The sequence below is a fragment of the Taeniopygia guttata genome, chromosome 21 (genome assembly GCF_048771995.1).
Source record: "Taeniopygia guttata chromosome 21, bTaeGut7.mat, whole genome shotgun sequence".
Taxonomy (NCBI): Eukaryota; Metazoa; Chordata; class Aves; order Passeriformes; family Estrildidae; genus Taeniopygia; species Taeniopygia guttata.
The window spans coordinates 6,252,009-6,279,877 of record NC_133046.1 but is presented as its reverse complement, the minus strand read 5'-3'; the positions used below and the strand labels follow the sequence as shown (position 1 = coordinate 6,279,877).

Sequence of the window (27,869 nt, the reverse complement as noted above, 5' to 3'; positions counted from 1 at the left end):
GCCTTGAAACCAGCACAGACCAATTATGGCTTCTGCTTTGGCAACGGGGCAGAAAGACAGAGACTTTCTACAACCTCGGAATCACCAATACCTCAGATTCCGACACAAAGGGAAACCCAGTCCCAATTATTTATTCCTTCCATTGCACCCCTCGCTTTAAGCCTCGCCTGTGCCTCGTTCCCCCGCTCCGGGGCTGCCTTTTCCCCCCGATCCCGGGGACATCGAGGCACGGACGGGGCCGGGAACGCCGGGCAGCGGCTGCGCCGTTAATTACCGAATATTCATTTTCCCCCCGTGCGCGCCGTTAATTACCGAATATTCATTTTCCCCCCGTGCGAGGCGTTAATTACCGATGGTTCATTTCCCCCCCGTGCCCTGCCCGAGCTCCCTCGGTCACAGCACCGGGACCCTCCCGGCCGAGTCCCCGTCCCCTCCCCGGAGCCGGAGAGGGGAGGTAAAACCCCGCAGGAATTCAGGAATTCCCGTCCCACCCTCCCTGCCCCGGCCGGCTCTGCCTGGGGACCGAGATATGAAGATTTTTGGGGACAGATTTCTGCGTCTCAGCCCTTAAATTCAACATTTTGGCGCATTTCAGGCCACTCCACGCCCCCCGCTCTTCTCCTTCCATCGCTCCTGTTCTTCTCCTCAGGTTTTTCCCCACGATTTTTCTCCTGATTCTTCCTTTTTCCTCCCCAGTTTGTCCTGCTGCTCCCTGAGCTTGCAGCGCCTTTGGGGCTCATCAAAGGCAGTGCCAAAATTCCCATGGGATTCCAGCCTCGGGAATCGACTGTTCCCAAATCCTTCCATGTTCCCAGTATTTTCCTGTCTCGATAACACACGCAGGGAACAACCTCCAGAGTGGGAATCCCAAACTCTTCCGTGTTCCCAATGTTTTCATATTCCAGTAAAACACGCAGGGAACAACCTCAAGAGTGGGAATCCCAAATCCTTCTGTGTTCCCAATGTTTTCATATTTCAGTAACACACACAGGGAACAACCTTTGGAATGGGAATCCCAAATTCTTCCGTGTTCCCAATGTTTTCATATTTCAGTAACACACGCAGGGAACAATCTCTGGAGTGGGAATCCCAAATCCTTCTGTGTTCCCAAAGTTTTCCTATCAGTAACACACACAGGTAACAATCTCTGGAATGGGAATCCCAAATCCTTTTGTGTTCCCAGTATTTTCCTCTCTCAGTAACACACACAGGGAACAATCTCTAGAATGGGAATCCCAAATCCTTTTGTGTTCCCAATATTTTCCTACCAGTAACACACACAGGGAACAATCTCTAGAATGGGAATCCCAAATCCTTCCGTGTTCCCAACATTTTCCTCTCTCAGAGGAAACAACCTCCAGAGTGGGAATCCCAAATCCTTCCGTATTCCCATTTTCCTCTCTCACAGGGAACAGCCTCCGGAGTGGGACTCGCACAGGGGCGAACACAAAATTCAGGTTAAGGGATTTAAATCCTGCCTTTTTTGTTCCCGATGAGTTTCCAGCGGGATCAGAGCACCCCAATCGACGGAGGGAACCCGCAGAACCTCCGGGCGGAGCGTGGGGATGTGAATTCCCCGGGAATCAGGCGGATGAGGACGGATCTGTTTTCACACGGGAAGAATTTTCCCTCTCCCCGCTCCCGGTGCCGGCAGCAGAGGCGCCAAACTGACAGGAGCAGGTGGGCTTTGTTCGGTGAAACGGATCCCAAAAAATGCCAGAAACTTTCGTGGAAAACCGCCCATGTGGAGGTTAAAAGTTTAGCGAGACGAAGCCGAGGTGGAGCCGCTTTTCCCAAAGGATCCCGGAGCTGTCGTGTCCCTTTCCCAAACCCCGGCGAGGGAAGGAGGAGAAATTTGCAGGAATCCCGAGGAGATTTTGCAGGAATTCCGAGGGAATGGGGCAGATTTTTCAGGAATTCCGAGAGAATGGGGCAGATTTTGCAGGAATCTCAAGGGAAGGAGGCGAATTTTGAAGGAATCCCGAGGGAATGAGGCAGATTTTGCAGGAATCCCGAGGGAAAAAGGCGATTTTTTCAGGAATCCCGAGGGAATGGGGCGAATTTTTCAGGAATTCCAAGGGAAGGGGGCAGATTTTGCAGGAATCTCAAGGGAAGGTGGCGAATTTTGCAGAAATCCCAAGGGAAAAAGGCGAAATTTTCAGGAATCCGGAGGGAAGGAGGCGGATTTTGCAGGAATCCCGAGGGAAGGGAAGGGAAGGGAAGGGAAGGGAAGGGAAGGGAAGGGAAGGGAAGGGAAGGGAAGGGAAGGGAAGGGAAGGGAAGGGAAGGGAAGGGAAGGGAAGGGAAGGGAAGGGAAGGGAAGGGAAGGGAAGGGAAGGGAAGGGAAGGGAAGGGAAGGGAAGGGAAGGGAAGGGAAGGGAAGGGAAGGGAAGGGAAGGGAAGGGAAGGGAAGGGAAGGGAAGGGAAGGGAAGGGAAGGGAAGGGAAGGGAAGGGAAGGGGAAGGGAAGGGAAGGGAAGGGAAGGGAAGGGAAGGGAAGGGAAGGGAAGGGAAGGGAAGGGAAGGGAAGGAAGGGAAGGGAAGGGAAGGGAAGGGAAGGGAAGGGAAGGGAAGGGAAGGGAAGGGAAGGGAAGGGAAGGGAAGGGAAGGGAAGGGAAGGGAAGGGAAGGGAAGGGAAGGGAAGGGAAGGGAAGGGAAGGGAAGGGAAGGGAAGGGAAGGGAAGGGAAGGGAAGGGAAGGGAAGGGAAGGGAAGGGAAGGGAATGAGGCGGCTCTCGGGGATGAGGCAGGAGCGCGGCCCTGCAGCCGCCTAAGCCGGGAAATGAATCCTGAGCCGGCCAAAACCCAGCCCGGAAAATTGGAGCGGGAGAAGGGTCTCCTTTCAGGGAAACGGGGAATCCTTAATGCTTCCTCCCTCAGCAACTGTAATGCCGGGATGTTCCCAATCTGCTTTGAGGGATGGAAAGATTAAGAATAATAAAAAAATTGCAATAAAATATGTGTGAACGAGGGGGTAATTGTGGACAAATGCAGCATTCAAATTCATTTTTCAGCTCTTTTACACACCATTTCAATCTTATTTTCTGCTTGTTAATGAGATCTTGTTGGTTGGGGTGGGCACGGCTGCCCAGTATCGCTCGGGTAATTGCACATAATTTTCTCTCTACCAGTGATTTGCATCAGATTTTTTTTTTTCCTAATTCTTTGCTATTTAAACCCCCTCCTCCTTTTCCCTCTCGCCCCCCCCAAATCTCATCCTCTCCTCCCTTTCTTTCTTCCCCTCCCCTTTCTCCTGGCCCAGCAAGACTCATTTTGAATGCTTATTACGGGCACAGTGTCTCCGACAAAAAAAATAATAAAAAAAACAGGAAAAAAAAAAAAGGCAGCAGACGGGGAAAAGGATTGGTGGCACTGAGGGAAGGGAGACAGCGCGGCCTCTGCAGAGCCAGGAGCATCCCTGGAAATCAGGGAAGGGATTCCCAGGGCCAGGAGCATCCCTGGAAATCAGGGAAGGGATTCCCAGGGCCAGGAGGGATCTGAGGAAATCAGGGAAGGAATTCCCAGAGGCAGGAGGGATCCCTGGAACTGAGAAAAGGCATTTCCAGAGGTAGGAGGGATCCCTGGAAATTGGGAAAGGAATTCCCAGGGCCAGGAGAGATCCCTGAAACTGAGAAGAGGCATTTCCAGAGGCAGGAAAGATCCCTGGAAATCAGGGAAGGAATTCCCAGAGGCCAGGAGAGATCCCTGGAACTGAGAAAAGGCATTTCCAGAGGCAGGAAGGATCTGTGGAAATCACAGAAAGAATTTCCAGAGCCAGGAGAGATCCCTGGAAATCAGGGAAGGAATTCCCAGAGGCAGGAGGGATCCCTGGGACTGAGAAAAGAAATTTCCAGAGCCAGGAGGGATCTGTGGAAATCACAGAAAGAATTTCCAGAGCCAAAAGAGATCCCTGGAACCAAGGAAAGGAATTTCCAGAGCCAGGAGGGATCTGTGGAAATCAGGGAAGGGATTCCCAGGGCCAGGAGAGACCCCTGGAACTGAGAAAAGAAATTTCCAGAGCCAGGAAGGATCTGTGGAAATCACGGAAAGAATTCCCAGAGCTATGAGAGATCCCTGGAAATCAGGGAAGGAATTCCCAGAGGCAGGAGAGATCCCTGGAAATCAGGGAAGGAATTCCCAGGGCCAGGAGAGATCCCTGGAACTGAGAAAAGACATTTCCAGAGCCAGGAAGGATCTGTGGAAATCACAAAAAGAATTTCCAGAGCTTTGAGAGATCCCTGGAAATCAGGGAAGGAATTCCCAGAGGCAGGAGGGATTTCTGGAAATCAGGGAAGGAATTCCCAGAGGCAGGAGGGATCCCTGGAAATCAGGGAACGGATTCCCAGAGGCAGGAAGGATCTGTGGAAATCACGGAAATAATTCCCAGAGGCAGGAGGGATCTGTGGAAATCAGGGAAGGAATTCCCAGAGGCAGGAGGGATCCAGACCCGGGATTGGGAATCCCAAGCTGTTCCCCAGCCCCTCCTGCCCCAAGCCGAGCTGGTTTGGGCTCTGGAGAAGCCCTTGGAGACCCCGAGGTGCTGCAGGGAAGGGGCAGACGGATTTAGGGCTGGGACCAGATCCCAAAGAGCAGCAGGAGTTGTAGGAGGTGAAACGGCGCAACAAAACCTCTAAAAAAAAACCCTCTAAAAGAAAACCTCTAAAACAAACCCCCCAAAACAAACCCTGGAACAAAACCTCCAACAAACCCTCTAAAACAAACCCTGAAACAAACCCCCTGAACAAACCCTCAAACAAACCCCCCAAAACAAACCCTGCAACAAACTCTCTAAAACAAACCCCCCAAAACAAACCCTCCCAAAACCCTCCGAGACCTTGAAAAGGCAGAAGAGCCGTGGCAGAGGAGGCTGGGGATGAGAAGCAGCAGAAAATACAGAAAAAAACAGATTTCTTTGCTGCTTCAGGGGATCTCCCAGCATCAGCCAAAGCCACTTCTGTCCTTTCATGCTCAGCTTCATTCCCTGATTTCCCCCTCAGCATCCAGGGCAGCACACGCAGCTCCTGAAGGGCTGGAACATCCTAATCCAGACAGAACTGGACTTAAAACCGAGTCTAAGCCAGGCTGGGTGGGGTTTGGAGCACCCTGGCCTAGTGCAAGGGGGTTGGGATCAGCAGAGCCTTAAGGTCTCTCCCAAACCAACTTCTGTGGGATGATTCGAGGATTGATCGGGATTTGGTTTGTCCCAGACCTAATCCCAGCTCAGGGAGGGACAATTCCAGGCCAGGCCTGGCCACGAGCTGGGTCTGAGCCCCAGCTGGGGTTGGGATGGTTTTCCTGGCCTAAGCCTGGCTCCGGGTGTCTCCTGGGGGTTCCCAAATAGCCGGGGATGATTCCTGTGGGGTGGAAATTTGGGAATATTTACGGTGTGTTCATGGGCTCGTGGGACTCCTTTTTCCTTGTGTTTAACATTCCAGGAGCTTCTGCAGCTCCAGGGATTTGGGACAGCCCTCAGTGCCAGCCTGGGGACAGCTCTGGGTCAGTGGGGACAGCACAATCCCAGCTCCATCCCAGTCCCAGCTCCATCCCAATCCCAGCTCTGCTTCAATCCCAGCTCCATCCCAATCCCAGCTCCATCCCAATCCCTGCTCTGCTTCAATCCCAGCTCCATCCCAATCCCAGCTCCATCCCAATCCCAGCTCTGCCTCAATCCCAGCTCCATCCCAATCCCAGCTCCATCCCAATCCCAGCTCTGCCTCAATCCCAGCTCCATCCCAATCCCAGCTCCATCCCAATCCCAGCTCTGCCTCAATCCCAGCTCCATCCCAATCCCAGCTCCATCCCAATCCCAGCTCCATCCCAATCCCAGCTCTGCCCCAATCCCAGCTCCATCCCAATCCCAGCTCCATCCCAGTCCCAGCTCCATCCCAATCCCAGCTCCATCCCAATCCCAGCTCCATCCCAATCCCAGCTCTGCCTCAATCCCAGCTCTGCCCCAATCCCATCTTCATCCCAATCCCAGCTCCATCCCAATCCCAGCTCCATCCCAATCCCAGCTCCATCCCAATCCCTGCTCCATCCCAATCCCAGCTCCATCCCAATCCCTGCTCCATCCCAATCCCAGCTCCATCCCAGTCCCTGCTCCATCACAATCCCTGCTCCATCCCAATCCCAGCTCCATCCAAATCCCAGCTCCATCCCAGTCCCAGCTCTGCCTCAATCCCAGCTCCATCCCAATCCCAGCTCCATCCCAATCCCTGCTCCATCCCAATCCCAGCTCCATCCCAGTCCGTGCTCCGTCCCCAAGGTCCTGGAAGGGGCAGGACCTGAGCTCCCGTTCTGGGTCCTGCTTTAATCCCTCAGGATTCTCTCCTGGGCACAGTTTGTGAAGGGAAGATTCCCTCCCAGAATCTGGGATTTGGGATTTGGGATTTGGGACAGTGCTGAGCACAGCCTGGTGGCTCGGGGGTTACCCAGTGCTGTTTATCCCATCCTCACTCAGGGAACGTTTTTCCCTCCTCATCTCCTGCTCTGCCACTGGGGAGGGTCCCAAAGGGAGCTGGGAGGGGGCAGAGCCGGGCAAAGGAACGTTCCCAACCATGGAATGTCCCCATGGAATGTCCCCATGGAATGTCCCCATGGAATGTCCCCATGGAATGTCCCCATTCCTGGCTACCAACAGGGACAGTTGCTGGGAAAGGGTCGGGAAAGGAAGTCTGGCATTGGCCAACAATGGCAGTGAGCAGCACTTGGTTTTCCATAATTATTATTACTATTACTATTACTATTATTATTATTATTATTATTGTTGTTGTTGTTATTATTGTTATTGTTGTTATTGTTATTATTGTTATTGTCATTATTAGTGTAATTATTATTATTCTATTCTTTTCTATTCTATTCTATTCTATTCTATTCTATTCTATTCTATTCTATTCTATTCAATACATAGAAATATATAAATAAAATTAATTAAATAAATATTATAAATAAACATAACAAACAAATATATTTGTTTATTATTAATAACAGCATAATAATTATTATCGCCATTATAATTACTATTAGATTTGTATAAAATATATTTCTATATTATTGTAATAATTAGAATTATAATCATTCTCACTGCATTTACTTCGTTCTCAATCACTGAACTCTCCTTATCCCAACACACAAAGCACGGCTGGGGGGGATGAACCCGCCGTGGCCATCCCAAATCCCTGTTTGGGAATGGGAACACCCAAATTCCCGTTTTCTCTTTAGGAATGGGAACGTCCAAATCCCCGTTTTCTGTTTGGGAACGGGAACACCACAGTGGCCATCCCAAATTCCCATTTTCTCTTTGGGAATGGGAACGTCCAAATCCCCATTTTCTGTTTGGGAACGGGAACACCACAGTGACCATCCCAAATTCTCATTTTCTTTTTGGGAATGAGAACGTCCAAATCCCTGTTTTCTCTTTGGGAATGGGAACATCATGGTGACCATCCCAAATTCCCATTTTCTGTTTGGGAATGGGAACATCCAAATCCCCATTTTCTGTTTGGGAACGGGAACACCACAGTGACCATCCCAAATCCCCGTTTTCTCTCTGGGAATGGGAATGCCGTGTTTCTCCTCCCGGCCTCCAGCTGCCAGCACAGCCCGTGGATTCTGGCCGGGACAGATCTGCCAATCCCGGGGTAACCGGAGAGGGAGCAGGAGCTGGGAGCTCCCGGCCCCCTCTCCTTGTCTGAGGTGCCAAGAAATCTCCTCCTGCTGCTGCTGCCGCCACGGGGGAACGAGAAACCCAGACAGAGACAAACCACCATCACCTCAGCTCCCAGTGGGGCTTTTCCCACCCCTGAACCCCCTCTTTCCCATCTCCTAAACCCCCTCTTTCTTTCCCATTCCCTGAACCCCCTCTTTCCCACCTTCCTGAATCCCTTTTCCCACCCCTGAACCCCCTCTTTTCCCCCTCCTGAACTCCCTCTTTCTTTCCCATTCCCTGAACCCCCTCTTTCTTTCCTACCCCTGAACCCCCTCTTTCTTTCCCATCTCCTGAACCCCCTCTTTCTTTTCCTGCCCCTGATCTCCCTGTTTTTTCCCACCCCTGAACCCCCTCTTTCCCCCTCCTGAGCTCCTCCTTCTTTCCCACCCTGAACCCCCTCTTTCTTTCCACCTTCCTGAATCCCCTTTCCCACCCCGAGTTCCTTCTTTCCAACCTCCTGAACCCCTTTTTCCCCACTCCTGAGCTCCCTGTTTCTCCTCTCCTGAACCCCCTCTTTCTTTCCCACCTTCCTGAATCCCTTTTCCCACCCCTGAACCCCCTCTTTTCCCCCTCCTGAACTCCCTCTTTCTTTCCCATCTCCTGAACTCCCTCTTTCTTTCCTACCCCTGAACCCCCTCTTTTTTTTCCTGCTCCTGACCTCCCTGTTTTTTTCCCACCCCTGAATCCCCTCTTTCCCCCTCCTGAGCTCCTCTTTCTTTCCCACCCTGAACCCCCTCTTTCTTTCCAACTTCCTGAATCCCCTTTCCCACCCCCTGAACCCCCTCTTTCCAACCTCCTGAACCCCTTTTTCCCTGCTCCTGAGCTCCCTGTTTCTCCTCTCCTGAAGCCCCTCTTTCTTTCCTACCCCTGAACACCCTCTTTCTCCCCTCTTGAGTTCCCTCTTTCTTTCCCATTCCCTGAACCCCCTCTTTCCCACTTTCCTGAATCCCTTTTCCCACCCCTGAACCCCCTCTTTCCCCCCCTCCTGAATCCCCTCTTTCTTTCCCAACTCCTAAACCCCCTCTTTCTTTTCCTGCTCCTGACCTCCCTGGTTTTTTCCCCCCTCCTGCACCCCCTCCTTCCCCCCTCCTGCACCCCCTCTTTCCCTCTGCTGTCCTTCCCCCTGCAGAGGAACCTGGTGCAGCTGAGGGTGGAATTTTCCTGGGATCTCCCTGGAATGCCACAGAGCACAGAACCACTGTGCTCGGCTCAATTCATAAATTACACAGAGCACCCCATGAAAAAAAACCCCAAAAACTTCCCTAAAAGAGGGCAAATCCAGGAGCATTTCTCATCTCCTTCCACTAGGAACAGCAGAGGCCTTGGAAAGGCAGGAATTTTTGATCAGGGAATATAAAGCAGTCAGGAAATAACCTGGGTTAGGCTCACACAAAGGGAAGAGACGAATTTCCACACCGATATCTCGGCCCTCACATGATTAAAAGCCTCGGGAAAATGGGAATCTGCCCTTCCTGGGGGTGCAAAGCTCTCTTTTCTTCAGGCCTGCCGGATAAAGGATCCTCTCTTCCCCGTACAAAGGGCTTATGGGCTCAGGGATATCTGTCCCCAGCCTGAGCCTGGGGCAGGGGAATTTGGGATTGGGATAAGCGGAGGAAAAGCCTCGGTCTGGTCCTTTCAAGGAGCCCCTGATTCCGCAGGACTGGCCAGGAGAGGATGAAGGGAAATGGAAATTGCAGGATGGGCTCCTCTGCGCCCGGGGCTCATCCCAGGCATCTCATCCCTGCCTTATTCCTTATTCCCCGGGGATAAATTGAATTTGGGATCATCGGAGCTAATCCCGGGCCCCAGCCCAGCTAACCCAGGCCTGCCTTTGAATCCCGGCTGTATCCCCGAGCCGGAGCGCAGCGCTCCCACAAATCCCTTGTCAGAGGGAATCTGCCCATTCCCCACAGAGTTCCCTTTTTGGAGCAATATCCAGCCCCGTGCCAGGCTATATTTCAATATTTTTCCATCCAGCCCTGTGCCAGTTAATATTTTAATATTTCCCCATTCTTCCCCATGCCAGTCAATATTTCAATATTTTTCCATCGAGCCCTGTGCCAGTTAATATTTTAATATTTCCCCATCCAGCCTCATGCCAGGCAATATTTCAATATTTTTCCATCCAGCTCCGTGACAGTGAATATTTTAATATTTCCCCATTCTTCCCCATGTCAGTCAATATTTTAATATTTTTCCATCCAGCTCCATGCCAGTCAATATTTTAATATTTTCCCATCCAACCCTGTGCCAGTCACATTTTCAGTATTTTCCCATCCAGCCCTGCACCAGCCAATATTTCAGTATTTTCCCATCCAGCCCCATGCCAGTCAATATTTTAATATTTTCCCATCCAACCCTGTGCCAGTCACATTTCAATATTTTCCCATCCAGCCCTGCGCCAGTAACTATTTCAGTATTTTCCCATCCAGCCACATGCCAGTCAATATTTCAATACTTTTCCATCCAGCTCTGTGCCAGTCGATATTTTAATATTTCCTCATCCAGCTCCATACCAGACAGTATTTCAGTATTTTCTCATCAAGCCCCATGCCAGTCAATATTTTAATATTTTCCCATCCAACCCCATGCCAGTCAATATTTTGGTATTTTCCCATCCAGCCCTGTGCCAGCCAATATTTTAATATTTTCTCATCCAGCTCTGTGCCAGTCAATATTTTAATATTTTTCTATCCAGCCCCCTGCCAGTCAATATTTCAGTATATTCTCATCCAGCTCTGTGAAGTAAATATTTGAATATTTTTCCATCCAGCTCTGTGCCACTTAATATTTTAATATTTCCCCATTCTGCCCCGTGCCAGTCACATTTCAGTATTTTCCCATCCAGCTCCATGCCAGTCAATATTTTAATATTTTCCCATCCAACCCTGTGCCACTCACATTTCAATATTTTCCCATCCATCCCTGCACCAGTCACTATTTCAGTATTTCCCCATCCAGCCACATGCCAGTCAATATTTCAATACTTTTCCATCCAGCTCTGTGCCAGTCGATATTTTAATATTTCCCCACCCAGCCCCATACCAGCCAGTATTTCAGTATTTTCTCATCAAGCCCTGTGCCAGTCAATATTTTAATATTTTCCATCCAACCCTGTGCCAATCATATTTCAGTATTTTCCCATCCAGCTCCATGCCAGTCAATATTTTGGTATTTTCCCATCCAACCCTGTGCCACTCACATTTCAATATTTTCCCATCCAGCCCTGCATCAGCCAATATTTCAGTATTTTCCCATCCAGCCACATGCCAGTCAATATTTCAATACTTTTCCATCCAGCTCTGTGCCAGTCGATATTTTAATATTTCCCCATCCAGCTCCATACCAGCCAGTATTTCAGTATTTTCTCATCAAGCCCCATGCCAGTCAATATTTTAATATTTTCCATCCAACCCTGTGCCAGTCACATTTCAGTATTTTCCCATCCAACCCCATCCCAGTCAATATTTTGGTATTTTCCCATCCAGCCCTGTGCCAGCCAATATTTTAATATTTTCTCATCCAGCTCTGTGCCAGTTAATATTTTAATATTTTTCTATCCAGCCCCCTGCCAGTCAATATTTCAGTATATTCTCATCCAGCTCTGTGACAGTAAATATCTGAATATTTTTCCATCCAGCTCTGTGCCAGTTAATATTTTAATATTTCCCCATTCTGCCCCATGCCAATCACATTTCGGTATTTTCCCATCCAGCTCCGTGCCAGTCAGTATTTCAATATTTCCCCATTCTGCCCCATGCCAGTCAATATTTTGATATTTCCCCATCCAGCCCCATGCCAGTAAATATTTCAATATTTCCCCATCCAGCTCTATGCCAGTCAATATTTTAATATTTCCCCATCCAGCTCCATGCCAGTCGATATTTCATTATTTCCCCATTCTGCCCCATGCCAGTAAATATTTGAATATTTCCCATTCCCATCCGGACGTGGGGGGTTTGTAGCCTTCCAGGGCAGCTGGGAATTTTCCCTTTTTGCACCGACACTCCGAGTTTTTTCCTCACCTCAGCCCCAACAGCCCCGGTGTCCCTGGCCGGGCTCCTCCCCAAACCTCTGCAGCTTTTCCATTCCAGGTGCCCACCTCGCTCCTCCTCCTCCTCTTTCCAAATTATTTTGGTTTCCCGTCCTAAAAGTCCTGATCCCCCTGAACCAGCTGCTGCCCTTCACGCAACTCCACATCCCATGGGAGTGGAAAAAACGGGATTTGGTGTCCCTGAGGAGAAGGACAAGTCCTGGCTGCTCATTTTGAGTTCCACTCCGAAACCAAGGCGAGCTTGGGAACTCCTTTCCTCCCGCACGGCTCAGCAGGATGGTCCGCACGAGTTTCCCCAAATTCAACCCCAAATCTCCATCTCTGAGCTCAGCTCCGTGCTCCAGCCAGGCCTGGAGGAGCTCCAGGTTGTGCCTAAATGAGCTGCGGAGTCCCTCAGGTGTGCGGTCCTTGGGCTCGCACCCAGCGCCAGAGAGGTCCCCGTGCTCCAGGATGGTTTTTGGGGTTCTCCACGTTTTGGGGATCCCCTCACCTCAACCTGGCGGTGGGAATGACCAGCGCTGAGCTCAGAGCTGATGCTCATTAAGCAATGAACTAATTGCTGTCCCCGCAGGAATTCCTGACAACAACAACCACCACAACAACAACCACAACCCCAACCCCAACCCAACCCAACCTCAACAAAGGCCGGCGAGGGGTCCCTACCTGCGGGGAGAGGCCGTTGCTGACGGGGTTCATGTGGTTGGCGGGGGCTGCGGCGTTCATGAAGCTCTCGGAGTAGCTGGAGAAGCTGTGCCGGGCGCCGTAGGCAGAGCCGGAGTCGGCGGCGGCGGCGGCCAGGCCGCCCTGGTGCATGGTGGAGGGCGGCAGCGGCTGCGGCCGGTGCACGGTGCTGCTGCCGTCTGCGGGGACACAGGGACACCAACGGGCTGGGGTCACCCCGGGACACACCTGGGACACACCCGGGAAACCCCTGGGACACAACCGGGAAACCTCCGGGAAATCCCCGGGACACCCCTCGGACACACCCGGGAAACCTCCGGGAAACCCCAGGGACACACCCGGGAAATCCCTCGGACACACCCGGGAAACCTATGGAACATCCCCGGGACACAACCGGGACACCCCTGGGACACCCCTGGGACACCCCCGGGAAATCCCCAGGACACACCCGGGACACACCCAGGAAATCCCTCGGACACACCCGGGAAACCTCCGGGATACACCCGGGACATTCCCGGGACACCCCTGGGAAACCCCCAAGGACACTCTCGGGACACCCCTGGGAAAGCCCTGGGACACACCGGGGACACCTCCAGGGACACACCCGGGACACCCCTCGGACACACCCAGGAAACCTCTGGAACTTTCCCGGGACACTCCTGGGACACACCCGGGAAACCTCCGGGAAACCCCCGGGACACAACTGGGACACCCCTCGGACACACCCGGGAAACCTCTGGGATACACCCAGGACACCCCTTGGACACCCCTGGGAAACCCCCAGGACACTCTCGGGACACCCCTGGGAAAGTCCGGGGACACACCGGGGACACCTCCAGGGTTTTCCTCCCCAAAAAAAGCTGTGAAATCCTTGATTCTCCACCCCAAAAAAGGCCATGAATTCCAGGCAGCTGGAATGAACAATATTCCTTCCACTGGAATATTCCTGCTGCTGAACCCCAGAACGGAGATTTACCCACAATGAAGGGGCACCCACAAAACCCCCAATTTACAAGTTAACTAATTAACAATATTCCTTCTGCTGGAATATTCTCGCTGCTGAACCCTGGAATGGAGATTTACCCACAAGTGAAGGGTCACCCACAAAACCCCCAATTTACAAGGTAATTAATTAACAATATTCCTTCTGCTGGAATATTCCTGCTGCCGAACCCCAGAACGGAGATTTACCCACAGCGAGGTAAATCCCACACAAACCCCAATTCACTGGGATGTGCTGCACATCCAAAACTCCACCCACAGCGCTCAGCAGAAGGGATAGAGGAGAAAAGGGAGGAAAAAACCCAATTTTCCCAACTAAACAAAGACCACCAGAGCCTCCCCACCGCCCTGGGGTGCCCAGCCGGGAATCCCGGGATGGTTGTGGGGACCCCAAAGTGCTGAGGGGAGGGGAGGGGAGGCGGGGGAGGGCAGCGGGGCTCACCTTGGGAGATGGTGGTGCTGGGGTAGGAGGAGTCGGGCAGCTGGTACGGGGGCAGCGCGGGCATGCCCGCGGGCGGGAAGCCCCCCGGCAGGAGGTGGTTGAAGGCCGCCAGCTGGTTGGCACCGGCCTGCTTGCGCCAGCGCGCCCGCCGGTTGCTGAACCACACCTGGGGGGACAGAGAACAGCGCGGGGTGACACCTGGGCAGTGCCAGACACACCTGGGGGACAGGAAACACCCTCTGGGCAGTGCCAGCCACACCTCTGGGACAGGAAACACCCTCTGGGTGACACCTGGGCAGTGCCAGTCACACCTGGGGGACAGGAAAAGCACCACAAGTGACACCTGGGCAGTGCCAGCCACACCTGGGGGACAGAGAACAGCATGTGGTGGCACCTGAGCAATGCCAGTCACACCTGGGGGACAGGAAAAGCACCAAAAGTGACACCTGGGCAGTACCAGCCACACCTGGGGGACAGAGAACAGCGTGTGGTGGCACCTGAGCAATGCCAGTCACACCTGGGGGACAGAAAACACGTTGTGGGTGACACCTGGGTAGTGCCAGCCACACCTGGGGGACAGGAAAAGCACCAAAAGTGACACCTGGGTAGTGCCAGCCACACCTGGGGGACAGGAAAAACCACACAAGTGACACCTGGGCAGTGCCAGCCACACCTGGGGGACAGGAAAAGCACCAAAAGTGACACCTGGGCAGTGCCAGCCACACCTGGGGGACAGAGAACAGCGTGTGGTGGCACCCGAGCAATGCCAGTCACACCTGGGGGACAGGAAAAGCACCAAAAGTGACACCTGGGCAGTGCCAGCCACTCCTGGGGGACAGGAAAAGCCCCAAAAGGGGAAATCTCCTTTCTGAAGGGTAAAAAGAGATTCCCAAGTGTTTTACTGGGGAAAATCTCCTTTCTGCAGGGTAAAAAGCGATTCAGGAGTGTTTTACTGGGGAAAATCCTATTTCTGTAGGGCAAAAAGTAATTCCCAAGTGTTTCACTGAGGGAAATCTCCTTTCTGCAGGGTAAAAAAGCGATTCCTAAGTGTTTCACTGGGGGAAATCTCCTTTCTGCAGGGTGAAAAGGCTGCCCAAGCTGTCTCCCGGGCTGGCTTTGCTCCATGTCCCCACAGAGGGTTCTCAGGCTGGTTCTGTTTGGGCTTCACGAGGATAAACTTTCAAGCAGCTGCTGGGCTTTGGGAGGCCTCGAGAGCTGCAAAACACGATTGAATTTCACAGCAGTGGGAAAAAAAACGGAGCAAAAAGCAGGAGTGGGGGAAACTCCCCCCTCGGTCAGGTTCCCAAGCTGCTCAGCCTCAGAGCAGGAGCTGGGCTGACAAAAAAAACCCCCAAACTCCCTTCTCCAAATGGTGCTGAAAAAAACCCAAATCCCTTCCCAAATTCTGCAGGAAAAGCCCAAACTCCCTTCCCCAGACACTGCAGAGCCAACCCCAAAATTCCTTCCCCAAATTCTGCAGAACAAACTGCAAACTCCCTTCCCAAATCCTGCTGAAAAAAACCCCAAAATTCCTTCCTCAAATTCGGCAGAGCCAACTCCAAACTCCCTTCCCAAAATCCTGCAGAACAAACCCCAAACTCCCTTCCCAAATCCTGCTGAAAAATCCCCAAATTTCCTTCCCCAAATTCTGTGGAGCCAACCCCAAACTCCCTTCTCCAAATTCTGCAGAACCAACTGCAAACTCCCTTCCCAAATCCTGCTGAAAGAAACCCCAAAATCCCTTCCCCAAATCCTGTGAAGCCAACCCCAAATTCTGCAGAACCAACCCCAAACTCCCTTCTCCAAATGGTGCAGAGCCAACCCCAAAATTCCTTCTCAAATCCTGCAGAAAAACCCCAAACTCCCTTCCCCAGACACTGTAGAGACAACCCCAAACTCCCTTCCCCATATTCTGCAGAACCAACTGCAAATTCCCTTCCCAAATCCTGCTGAAAAAAAACCCCAAATCCCTTCCCAAATCCTACTGAAAAACCCCCAAATTTCCTTCCCCAATTCTGTGGAGCCAACCCCAAACTCCCTTGTCCAAATCCTGCAGAAAAAACCCCAAACTCCCTTCTCCAAATGGTGCAGAGCCAACCCCAAAATTCCTTCCCCAAATCCTGCAGAAAAAACCCCAAACTCCCTTCTCCAAATGGTGCAGAGCCAACCCCAAAATTCCTTCCCCAAATTCTGCAGAACCAACTGCAAACTCCCTTCCCAAATCCTGCTGAAAGAAACCCCAAAATCCCTTCCCAAATCCTACTGAAAAAAAACCCAAATTTCCTTCCCTAATTCTGTGGAGCCAACCCCAAACTCCCTTCTCCAAATCCTGCAGAAAAAACCCCAAACTCCCTTCCCCAGAGACTGCAGAGCCAACCCCAAAATTCCTTCCTCAAATCCGGCAGAGCCAACTCCAAACTCCCTTCCCAAAATCCTGCAGAACAAACCCCAAAATCCCTTCCCCAGACACTGCAGAGCCAACCCCAAAATTTCTTCCCCATATTCTGCAGAACCAACTGCAAACTCCCTTCCCAAATCCTGCTGAAAAAAAACCCCAAAATTCCTTCCTCAAATTCAGCAGAGCCAACTCCAAACTCCCTTCCCAAAATCCTGCAGAACAAACCCCAAAATCCCTTCCCAAATCCTGTGAAGCCAACCCCAAATTCTGCAGAACCAAGCCCAAACTCCCTTCTCCAAATGGTGCAGAGCCAACCCCAAAATTCCTTCTCAAATCCTGCAGAAAAACCCCAAACTCCCTTCCCCAGACACTGCAGAGCCAACCCCAAAATTCCTTCCCCAAATTCTGCAGAACCAACTGCAAACTCCCCAAATCCTGCTGGAAAAAACCCAAAATCCCTTCCCCAAATTCTGTGGAGCCAACCCCAAACTCCCTTCTCCAAATCGTGCAGAACCAACCCTAAATTCCCTTCTCCAAATGGTGCAGAGCCAACCCCAAAATTCCTTCCCCATATTCTGCAGAACCAATTGCAAACTCCCCAAATCCTGCTGGAAAAAAACCAAAATCCCTTCCCCAAATCCTGCAGAACCAACTGCAAAATCCCCAAATCCTGCTGGAAAAACCCCCAAATCCCTTCCCCAAATCCTGCAGAGCCAACCCCAAACTCCCTTCCCAGCCACCCCAGATCCGTGGTCCCACAAGCCCCAAACAGGATCCCAGTCTCAAAGTGGGCACCTTTCTGTTGAGTTCCCTATAAATGATTCCCCATAAAATGATAAATGAGAAATGATTCCCCGTATAAATGATCCCCTGGGTGTTTTTCCTACAGGAAAAGGCAATTTTTCAGTCAGGGGGTTCTGCCTCCCCTTCGTGCCTGCTGGGAAGGGTCCCCTGAGCTTTCCCTCGGGGTTGGTTTGGGGTTCCTGGATCTGTTCCCCGTTTCTGGGGTGCTGTGGAGGGGTGTTTGATCAAACCCCGTTTGTGGGGGTCGTTCTGGGGCTGCTCTGGGGTTCTCTGGATCTGTTCCCCATTCCTGGGGTGCTCTGGGATCACTCTGGGGTTCCCTGGATCTGCTTCCCATTCCTGGGTTGCTCTGGGGTTCCTGTGGGGTTCCATGGATCTTTTCCCCATTTCTGGGTGTTCTGGGGTTGCTGTGGGGTCACTCTGGGGTTCCCCATTCCTGGGGTGCTCTGGGGTAACTCTGGGGGTGCTCTGGGGTTCCCTGGATCTGTTCCCCATTTGTGGGGGTGCTCTGGGGTTCCCTGGGGTTCCCTGGATCCATTTCTGGGGTGCTCTGGGATCACTCTGGGGTTCTCTGGATCTGTTTCCCATTCCTGGGGCGCTCTGGGGTAGCTCTGGGGTTCCCTGGATCTGTTTCCCATTTCTGGGGTGTTCTGGGGTTGCTGTGGGGTCACTCTGGGGTTGCTGTGGGGTTGCTCTGGGGTTCCCCATTCCTGGGGTTGCTGTGGGGTCGCTCTGGGGTTGCTGTGGGGTTCCATGGATCTTTTCCCCATTTCTGGGGTGCTCTGGGGTGCTCTGGGGTCACTCTGGGGATGCTCTGGGGTTCCCTGGATCCGCTCTCCATTTGTGGGGTTGCTTTGGGGTTCTCTGGGGTTCCCTGGATCTGTTCCTCACTCCTGGGTTGCTCTGGGGTTGCTGTGGGGTCACTCTGGGATCACTCTGGGGTTCCCTGGATCTGTTCCCCATTTCTGGGGTGTTCTGGGGCTGCTCTGGGGTCGCTCTGGGGTTCTCCATTCCTGGGGTGTTCTGGGATTACTCTGGGGTTCCCTGGATCTGCTCTCCATTTGTGGGGTTACTTTGGGGTTCTCTGGGGTTCCCTGGATCTGTTCCCCATTCCTGGGTCACTCTGGGGTTGCTGTGGGGTTGCTCTGGGGTTCCCCATTCCTGGGGTGCTCTGGGATCACTCTGGGGTCGCTCTGGATCTGTTCCCCATTTCTGGGGTGCTCTGGGGTTGCTGTGGGGTTGCTGTGGGGTCACTCTGGGGTTCTCTGGATCTGTTCCCCATTCCTGGGTTGCTCTGAGGTCACTCTGGGGTCACTCTGGGGTTCCCCGGATCTGTTCCCCATTCCTTGGATGCTCTGGGGTCGCTCTGACCAAGCCCCACTCTCGAGGTCCATGGTGGTGGCTCGGGCAGGACCCCGGCCTGGCCTGGCCTGGCCCCGATGTCCCTCTGGTTGTGACATCATGAGCAGCAGAAACCCCCGATCCCCCAATCCCCCAGTTCCCCCTGTTCCCCCAATCCCCCGATCCCCCTGTCCCCCCCGTTCTCCCCGTTCCCCCCATGGTGCCAAGGAGGTCCGGGAGGTTTGTGGGGCCCTGGCAGGTCCTTGGCACCAAGCCCTCCTCAGGGTGACAGAAATGGGTCACCCCACACCCCCTGAGCTCCGAGCCACCGGGGCCAGCGGGGCCAGCGGCTCCTGGCACCCAAATCCCCCAAATCTGGGCCAGGGCTGAGGGGAGGGCCCTGAATGGACCCTGAGCGCTTTGCATTCATCCAGCCCTGGCCGTGGAAGGTTCTGGGAGCGGGGAGCAGCACAAAGGAAGAAAGAAATAACCTAAATAACCTCCTGTGTGCCCTGGTCATGCAAAGAGGAGCCCCCGGCCCTTTTTTTGTCCCGCAGGGGTGAAAATTCCAGTCTGGAACTGGGGCTGTGGATCTGCTCTGTCCTGTCCTGTCCCTCCCTTCCAATCCCACAGCCTGGGCATTGCTGGTGCTTAAGGAGAGGAATAAACCTTGTCTTTGCAGAGGAAAAGGAGAAAAAGAAAACTCATCTTTGCAGAGGAAAAAGAAAGAAATAAACCCTGTCTTTGCAGAGGAAAAGAGAGAAATAAACCTTGTATTTGTAGAGGAAAGGGAGAGGAATAAACCCTGTCTTTGCAGAGGAAAAGGAGAAAAAGAAACCTCATCTTTGCAGAGGAAAAGGAGAAAAAGAAACCTCATCTTTGCAGAGGAAAAAGAGAGAAATAAACCCTGTCTTTGCAGAGGAAAAGGAGGAAAAAAAGCCTATTTCAAGGGGAAAAGGAGAGAAACAAACTTTGCAGAAGAAAAAGAGAGAAAGGAACCTCATTGAAGAGGAAAAAGGAGACGTATACCTTGTCTTTGCAGAGGAAAAGAGAGAAATAAACCTTTTATTTGTAGAGGAAAAGGAGAGGAATAAACCTTCTCCTTGCAGAGGAAAAAGAGAGAAATAAACCTTGTCTCTGCAGAGGAAAAAGAGAGAAATAAACTCTGTCTTTGCAGAGGAAAAGGAGAAAAAGAAACCTCATCTTTGCAGAGGAAAAAGAGAGAAATAAACCCTGTCTTTGCAGAGGAAAAGGAGGAAAAAAAACCTCTTTCAAGGGGAAAAGGAGAGAAACAAACTTTGCAGAAGAAAAAGAGAGAAAGGAACCTCCTTGAAGAGGAAAAGAGAGGAATAAACCTCCTTGAAGAGGAAAAGAGAAAAGAAACCTTTTCTTTGCAGGGAAAAAGGAGAGACATAAACTTTGTATTTGCAGAGGAAAAGGAAGGGACTAAACCTTTATTTGCAGAGGTAAAGGAGAGGAATAAACCTTGTATTTGTAGAGGAAAAGGAGAGGAATAAACCTTCTTGCAGAGGAAAAAGAGAGAAATAAACCCTGTCTTTGCAGAGGAAAAGGAGAAAAAAAAACCCTCTTTGGAGGGGAAAAACAAACTTTGTCTTTGCAGAAGAAAAGGAGAGAAAGGAACCTCCTTGAAGAGGAAAAGGAAGGGACTAAACCTTTCTTTGCAGAGGTAAAGGAGAGGAATAAACCTTGTATTTGTAGAGGAAAAGGAGAGGAATAAACCTTCTTGCAGAGGAAAAAGAGAGAAATAAACCCTGTCTTTGCAGAGGAAAAGGAGAGGAATAAACCTTGTATTTGTAGAGGAAGAGGAGAGAATTAAACCTTTCTTTGCAGAGGAAAGGGTTGGGGCTGGAAGAGCTCCCACCCCCAAAAAAATCAAGATCCCAGTGCAGAGATCAGCACATCAAAGCCCAACCCCGACGCAAAACCATCACCAAGATCCAAACCCAGGCACGGAGAGAGAAAAGAAACAGAACCCCAGGAATTCCAAAGCCAATCCCGCCATTCCCGACCTCCCCAAGGGTGGGGAAAGGTCTTTTTATTTTCCCAACTGCAAATCCACCCGGGAGGAAGATGTGGAGTGAGATGTTCCAGGGTGGGACAGGAGCACTTGGCTGCCCTGGGGTTGGTTACGTGATCACAACAAGCTCAGAACAGATTTGTGCCGTTTCATGCCCCGCGTGAGGGGATTTTTGTCTCATTTACACTCCAAATCTGTTCAGGATTAAAATCCACCTGTGTGAGAGCGGCACCTCCCATCCTGCTGCCCGCCCCGCTGTAATTCCCTTGTTTTCCATGGAGATAAAAGGATCCTCTGGATCCTTTTACAGCCAGGTAGAGCCACCCTGGGGATGAGCCTTTTTGCTCCGTGTGGGAACTCAAAATGTTCCTCAGACATTTTTGGAGGTTCCGGGCCCAGCTCAGAAGCATTTGAGACCCTGTCAGGCAGCTGGAAACAGCTGTGATTTTGGGTTTGAGCCATGGAATGATTTACCAACCTTGCAGGAAGAACAAGAAGTCACAAAAGTTTAGATATTATAGTAGAAGTAGTCACAAAGTAGAGGGAAGAATATTTGAGTGCTGTACAGGGGGGTTTTGGTTTTGTACATGGGGGTCAGAGGGTTTAAGATGGAGGGATTTGGGCCTGCCCTGTTCCTCCCTCTTTCTCCTTCCTTACCTCCGTGTTCTTGGTGATGTTGGCACTCACAGATTGGTTTAGAGTAGAAAGGCACCATTTAATATAGGTAATGGGCATTGGGGAAAATCTGTAAACATGTAACACGTAATGTACATATAAAAGATAGAAAAGCACCATTTAATATAGGTAATGGGCATTGGGGAAAACTGTACCCATGTAACACGTAATGTACCATATAAAAGACAGCAGCAGCCCTGGGTGGAGGGAGAAAAGAAGAAATTAGGGGACAGAGAGGGTGTCAGGGTGTGTGTGTGCCTCTGCCTGAGCTGTGAGCAAACCACAGCAGCCCCAGAAGAAAATCTTTTCGATAACTTGCAATAAACAACCATGAGACCGAACAACAGAGGCTGCTGAGCCTTTCTTTGGCAGCTCGGGGTGGAGGAGAAGTTTTCCACCACACGAAGCCACCCTTCAACCCAGGGTGGGCTTCGACAGGTCCGCAGTGCTGGAGAAGAAAGGCAAGATGAACTCCAAGGGAGAGGATTGTCAGCCAGGAAATCCAGTTCCTAATTCCGCTCCTCCCGCCACTCCAGGAAAATTGTTGCTTTTGGGATCGAAATCAACCAATCTCAGTCCTCCCAGAGCGCATGCACGGGGTTAAACTGAGGATAAACCCCCCGATTTTCACATTTTGGCTGATTTCCACACTCGGCCAGATGAGATTGAGCCTTTTTCGCTCCGGAAGGTGACGGAGCCAGCGCGAGATCTTTGTGTTTGTTGGAGCCAAACAGATGAGAAATGATAACCCTGAAAAATCCACCTGCACCAAAAGAGGCTCCCAGGAGTTCCCAGCGCTTCCCACCGAGCCTGGCTGGAGGCTGCACGAGTATGTGCCACATTGTCAATCAACTATTTTAATATATTATTATATTCTATACTATTATATTATATAATATATTATGATATATTGTAAATATATTATTATATATTATAGATATATTGTTCCATTATTTTATTTATTGATAATGATCTTTTTTGCTTTTTATTCTTTGTGTTTTCTTTGCTCCATTTTTTCATTTTTCATTTTTTTGTGTTTCTTTTTTCATTTTTTCCTTTTTCCATTTTTTCATTTTTCTTTTTTCCATTTTTTAAGTTTTTAATTTTAAATTTTTTCATTCTTTAATTTTTAATTTTTTTATTTTTTAAATTTTTATCATTCTTTCATTTTCCCATACTTTTCATTTTTTAATTTTTAATGTTTCTTTTTTAAATTTTTTTATTTTTAATTTTTTTTCATTTTTTTCTTTTTTCCTTTTTTCCTTTTTTCCTTTTTTCCTTTTTTCCTTTTTTCATTTTTTCATTTTTTCATTTTTTTCATTGTTTCCTTTTTCCATTTTTTCATTTTTTCATTTTTTTCATTTTTCTTTCTTTCTTTTTTTAAAAATTTTTTCATTCTATCATTTTCCCATTTTGTCTTCTTTTTCATTTTTCCACTTTTATTTTTTCCATTTTTCCATTTTTCCATTGTTCCATTTCTCCATTTTACCACTTTTCCCCCTCATGTCCCAAACAGGCCAATTTTTCCTCATTTCTAACCCCGAGAAGAAAAACCAGATCCTCTGCAGCTAAGGACGTTTGCAATCCCTCCCCTTCCCCCAGCTCGAAGGTGGCTGGGGCCTTTTATGCTCATAAATCATTTTATTGGTGGTTGAAATCCCGAGGCTGGAGCAGCTCGCTGTAATTCGAGGTGCACATCAAAGGGAACCTGCCTCGGTTCCTGCTTTATCAGCCCCGAAATTCCCGGCCGCGGATCCTGTTACAGCCTGGCCCGCCCTGCGGGAGGGAGAGGAGGGAGAGGAGGAAGGCTGGGAGCTGCTGCTGGGGAGGATTCTCCGAGACTCGGCTTAAAAAAAGGGTTTCCACACTGTGGGGACCAGCCCCAAACTCCTTCCCTCAAATTCCACAGAGCCAACTCCAAACTCTCTTCCCAACAGCCTGCAGGGTCAACGCCAAAATCTCTTCCCAGATGCTGCAGAACCAGCCCAAACTCCCCCAGATTCTCTTCCCGAAACCCTGCAGAGTCAACACCAAAATCTCTTACCAGATGTGGCAGAACCAACCCCAAACTCTCCCAAATCCATCAGAACCAACGCCAAAATCTCTTCCCAAAAACCTGCAGGGTCAACACCAAAATCTCTTCCCAAAACCCTGCAGGATCAACGCCAAAATCTCTTACCAGACGCGGCAGAACCAACCCCAAACTCTCCCAAATCCATCAGAACCAATGCCAAAATCTCTTCCCAAAAACCTGAAGGATCAACACCAAAATCTCTTCCCAAATTGTGCAGAACCATCACCAAAATCTCTTCCCAGACACAGCAGAACCAACCCCAAACTCCCCAAATTCCTGTGGAGCCAGTCCCTAACTCCCCTAAATCCTGCAGAACCAACCCCAAAATCTCTTCCCAAAACCCTGCAGGGTCAACGCCAAAGTCTCTTCCCAGATGCTGCAGAACCAGCCCAAACTCCCCCAAATTCTCTTCCCAAAACCCTGCAGGGTCAACACCGAAATCTCTTCCCAAATTGTGCAGGGTCAATGCGAAAATCTCTTCCCAGACACAGCAGAACCAACCCCAAACTCCTTTCCCCAGATGCTGCAGAACCAACCCTAAACTGACCCAAATCCTTCAGAACCAACCCTAAAATCTCTTCTCAGATGCTGCAGAATCAACCCCAAACTCCCTTCCCCAAATCCTGCAGAGCCAACTCCAAATTCCCTTCCTCAGATGCTGCAAACCGAACCCAAAATCCCTTCCCAAATCCTGATGAAAAAACCCCAAAATCCCTTCACTAATTGCTGCAGAACCAGCCCCAAGCTCCCTTCTCCAAATCCTGCAGAACCAACCCCAAAATCTCTTCCCGGAACCCTGCAGGGTCAATGCAAAAGTCTCTTCCCAAATTGTGCAGAACTAACACCAAAATCTCTTCCCAGACACAGCAGAACCAACCCCAAACTCCCCAAATTCCTGTGGAGCCAGTCCCAAACTCCCCTAAATCCTGCAGAACCAACCCCAAACTCCCCAAATTCCTGTGGAGCCAGTCCCAAACTCCCCCAAATCCTGCAGAACCAACCCAAAATCTCTTCCCAAAACCCTGCAGGGTCAATGCAAAAATCTCTTCCCAAATTGTGCAGAGTCAATGCCAAAATCTCTTCCCAGACACAGCAGAACCAACCCCAAACTCCCCCAAATCCTGCAGAACCAACCCCAAACTCCCCAAATTCCTCTGGAGCCAGTCCCAAACTCCCCCAACTCCTGCAGAACCGACCCCAAAATCTCTTCCTGAAACCCTGCAGGGTCAATGCCAAAATCTTTTCCCAGACGTGGCAGAACCAACCCCAAATTCCCCAAATTCCTGTGGAGCAGCCCCAAACTCCCCCAAATCCTGCAGAACCAACCCCAAACTCCCCCAAATCCTGTCAAGCCAACTCCAAACTCTCTTCCCGAAACCCTGCAGGGTCAATGCCAAAATCTCTTCCCAAATTGTGCAGAATCAAGACCAAAATCTCTTCCCAGACACAGCAGAACCAGCCCGAAACTCCCCCAAATCCTGCAGAACCAACCCCAAACTCCTTTCCCCAGATGCTGCAGAACCAATCCCAAACTCCACCAAATCCTGCAGGAACAATCCCAAACTCCTTTCCCCAAATCCTGCAGAACCAAACACGAGCTCCCTTCCCAAATTTTGCAGGGCCAACCCCAAATTCCTTTCCTCAAATCTTTCACAACCAGCCCCAAACTCGCTCCCCAAATGTGGCAGAACCAACCCCAAACTCCCTTCCCAAATCCTGCAGAGCCAACCCCAAACTCCTTTCCCCAGACACAGCAGAACCAATCCTAAACTCACCCAAATCCTGCAGAGGCAACCCTAAAATATCCTGAATATCCTAAATATCCTGGATATCCTGAATATCCTGAATATCCTAAATATCCTGAATATCCTGAGTATCCTAAATATCCTGAATATCCTGAATGTCCTGGATATTCTAAATATCCTGAATATCCTAAATATCCTGAATATCCTGGATGTCTTGAATATTCTGAATATCCTAAATATCCTGAATATCCTGAATTTTATGGATATCCTGAATATCCTGTATGTTCTGGATATTCTAAATATCCTGAATGTCTTGGATATTCTGGATATCCTAAATATCCTGTATATGCTAGATATTCTGAATATCTTAAATATCCTGGATATCCTGAATTTTATGGATATCCTGAGTATCCTGTATGTCCTGGATATTCTGGCTATTCTAAATACCCTTAATATCCTAAATATCCTGGATATTCTGAATATCCTGAATGTCCTGGATGTCCTGGATATTCTAAATAGCCTGAATATCCTGGATATCCTGAATATCCTAGATATTGTAAATATCCTGAATATCCTGAATGTCTTGAATATTCTGACTATCTTAAATATCCTTAATATCCTGATTTGTATGGATATCCTGAATATCCTGGGTGTCCTGAATATCCTGAATGTCCTGAATGTCCTGGATATTCTGACTATCCGAAATATCCTGAATATCGTGGATGTCCTGAATATCCTGGGTATCCCTCAGGCCTCCCACGGATGGGAGAGGGAGCTGGGAACGCTCCCAGCTCATCGCTGTGTTTTAGGCTGGAAATGGGGGTGTGTATTCTATTCCTGTCTGTGGGGCAGTTATCTTCTGTTCATTGGGCAGTTTTCTTTCTCTCTTCAACAAACCAATCCTCCCTCCAGGAGATAGCTTCTGCTAATGGGCCATTAATTATTAATTATCTTCTGTTCATGGGCCATTGAGTGTCCCCGCATGGCTGAGAAAATTCCATCATCCCACTGGGCGATAACTCCGTGCAGGGGGAGCAGCCAAACATTCCTACTTGGATACAATCTGAGATTTTGGGACACCACAGCAGCTCTTTCCCACTGCATTCCCAGAGGAGCCCAGGCCCATCTCCCCCAGCCCTGGAGCTCCAGAGGAAAACTCCCCCCTTGTGCAGGATCCTGCTCCAGCAGAAGCACAGCTGGCACTGCAGGAGGGCTGAACCCCCATGGGATGGGGCTGCTGCTGTCAGCGTTCAGGAACACACATCATCATGGGATGTGAGAACCCCGGGATTGGTTCAGGGGTCTCGTGTGGTGGAAAAGTCTCTCCTCCAACCTTTGCTTCCAAAGAAAATCTCCACAGCCTCTCGTTGTTCGGTCTCAAGGCGGTTTATTGCAGTTATCTAAAAGATTTTCTTCTCGGGCTGCGGATGCTTGGTCAGCAGCCCAGCAGAGACACACACACTCCTGACACCCTCACTGCCTGGTGTCTTCTTCTCTCTCCCTGCCCAGGGCTGCTGCTGTCTTTTATATGATATATTACGTGTTACATGTTTACAGTTTATCCCCAATGCCTATTACCTATATTAAATGGTGCTTTTCTATCTTTTATATGGTACATTACGTGTTACATGGGTACAGTTTTTCCCCAATGCCTATTACCTATATTAAATGGTGCTTTTCTACTCTAAACCAACCTGTGAGTGCCAACATCACCAAGAATGTGGAGGTAAGGAAGAAGAAGGAGGAAGAACAGGATCAGGCCCACTTTCCTCCATCTTAGAACTTCTGACCCCCCTGTACAAAGTAAAACCCTCCTGTACAGGTGTTAAAACCCCCCTGTACAATACTAAAAAATTTTCCTCTATTTTGTAGCTACTTCTACTGTACTATCTAACCCTCTGTGACTGCTTGTTCCACCTTCAAAGTTGGTAACTCATTCCATGGCTCAAACCCAAAATCACAGCTGTTTCCAGCTGCCTGCCAGGGTCTAAAATGCTTCTGACCAAGGCCTGGAACCTCTGAAAATGTCTGAGGGACATTCTGAGTTCCAGCAACGGGATATGATTATCTGCAGGTGCTTTTATTGAGAGCTCTGGGAATCAGCGGTGCAGACCCAAATCTGATTCCCACACGGCTTTCGAGCTGAACGTATTTTATATTCTATCGTTATATAACTTACATATTAATTATTAAACTTATATTGTTCTATTTTATACATTGACATGAGTTTCTCATGATCTTTCTTAGGTCCCTGGCCACAGTTTCTCATGATTATTCTTACGACTAAACAGCAATTATATTTAATTACTAAACAATCATCACATCTAACAATTATATCATTTATCATGTACCAGCTACACATGTGCAGTTCTAGTAAGGTACAAAGTCTTCCTGTACTCAGGGTATTTATTTATCTTTTCAGGGCCTACTAAGCTTAATTTTCCTTTTAACCCTAAATCCCCATGATTTTAAACCTTTTTACTATCAATGCCACCACCCTGACCCACAGGGTGTCAGGGACTGCTCTGACTCTGTCAGTAGGTTTGGTTTTTGGTTGTGTTGGTGTTTTTTTTTGTTGTTTGTCTGGTTTTTTTTGGTACTATTACATTTGCTTTTTTAGTTTTCCTAGTACAGAACTGTTATTCCTGCTCCCATATCTTTCCCTGAGAGCCCCTTAATTTCAAAATGATACCAATTCAGAGGGAGAGGGGGTTTGCATTTCCCATTTCAGGGGAGCTCCTGCTTTCCTCAGCAGACAGAGCCTGTTCACAGCAGGACACCCTGGTGGAGCAGCTGCCTGCCAGGATGGGGCTGGAGCGAATTATCCCAGCTCTGGGTCAGCTCCCACAATTTGTCAGACAAGGAGAGGAAAGGAAGGTCAAAAAGAGCCTCGTGTGGGAGGGGAAAAA

The 27,869-nt window shown here is 49.8% G+C and overlaps 1 protein-coding gene across 4 annotated transcripts in view; it reads right to left on the bottom strand.

The window, feature by feature from the left end:
• Positions 1-27,869, bottom strand: part of PAX7 (paired box 7) — a 156,568-nt gene that overhangs the window by 45,536 nt on the left and 83,163 nt on the right. For all 4 annotated transcript variants that reach the window (XM_072917399.1, XM_072917398.1, XM_041720411.2 and 1 more), the window contains exons 7-8: positions 13,886-14,051; positions 12,424-12,620 (exon numbers count right to left, since the gene is read on the bottom strand). In XM_072917399.1, the coding sequence (XP_072773500.1) occupies positions 12,424-12,620; positions 13,886-14,051 (363 nt within the window). The remainder of the gene's footprint in view (positions 1-12,423; positions 12,621-13,885; positions 14,052-27,869) is intronic.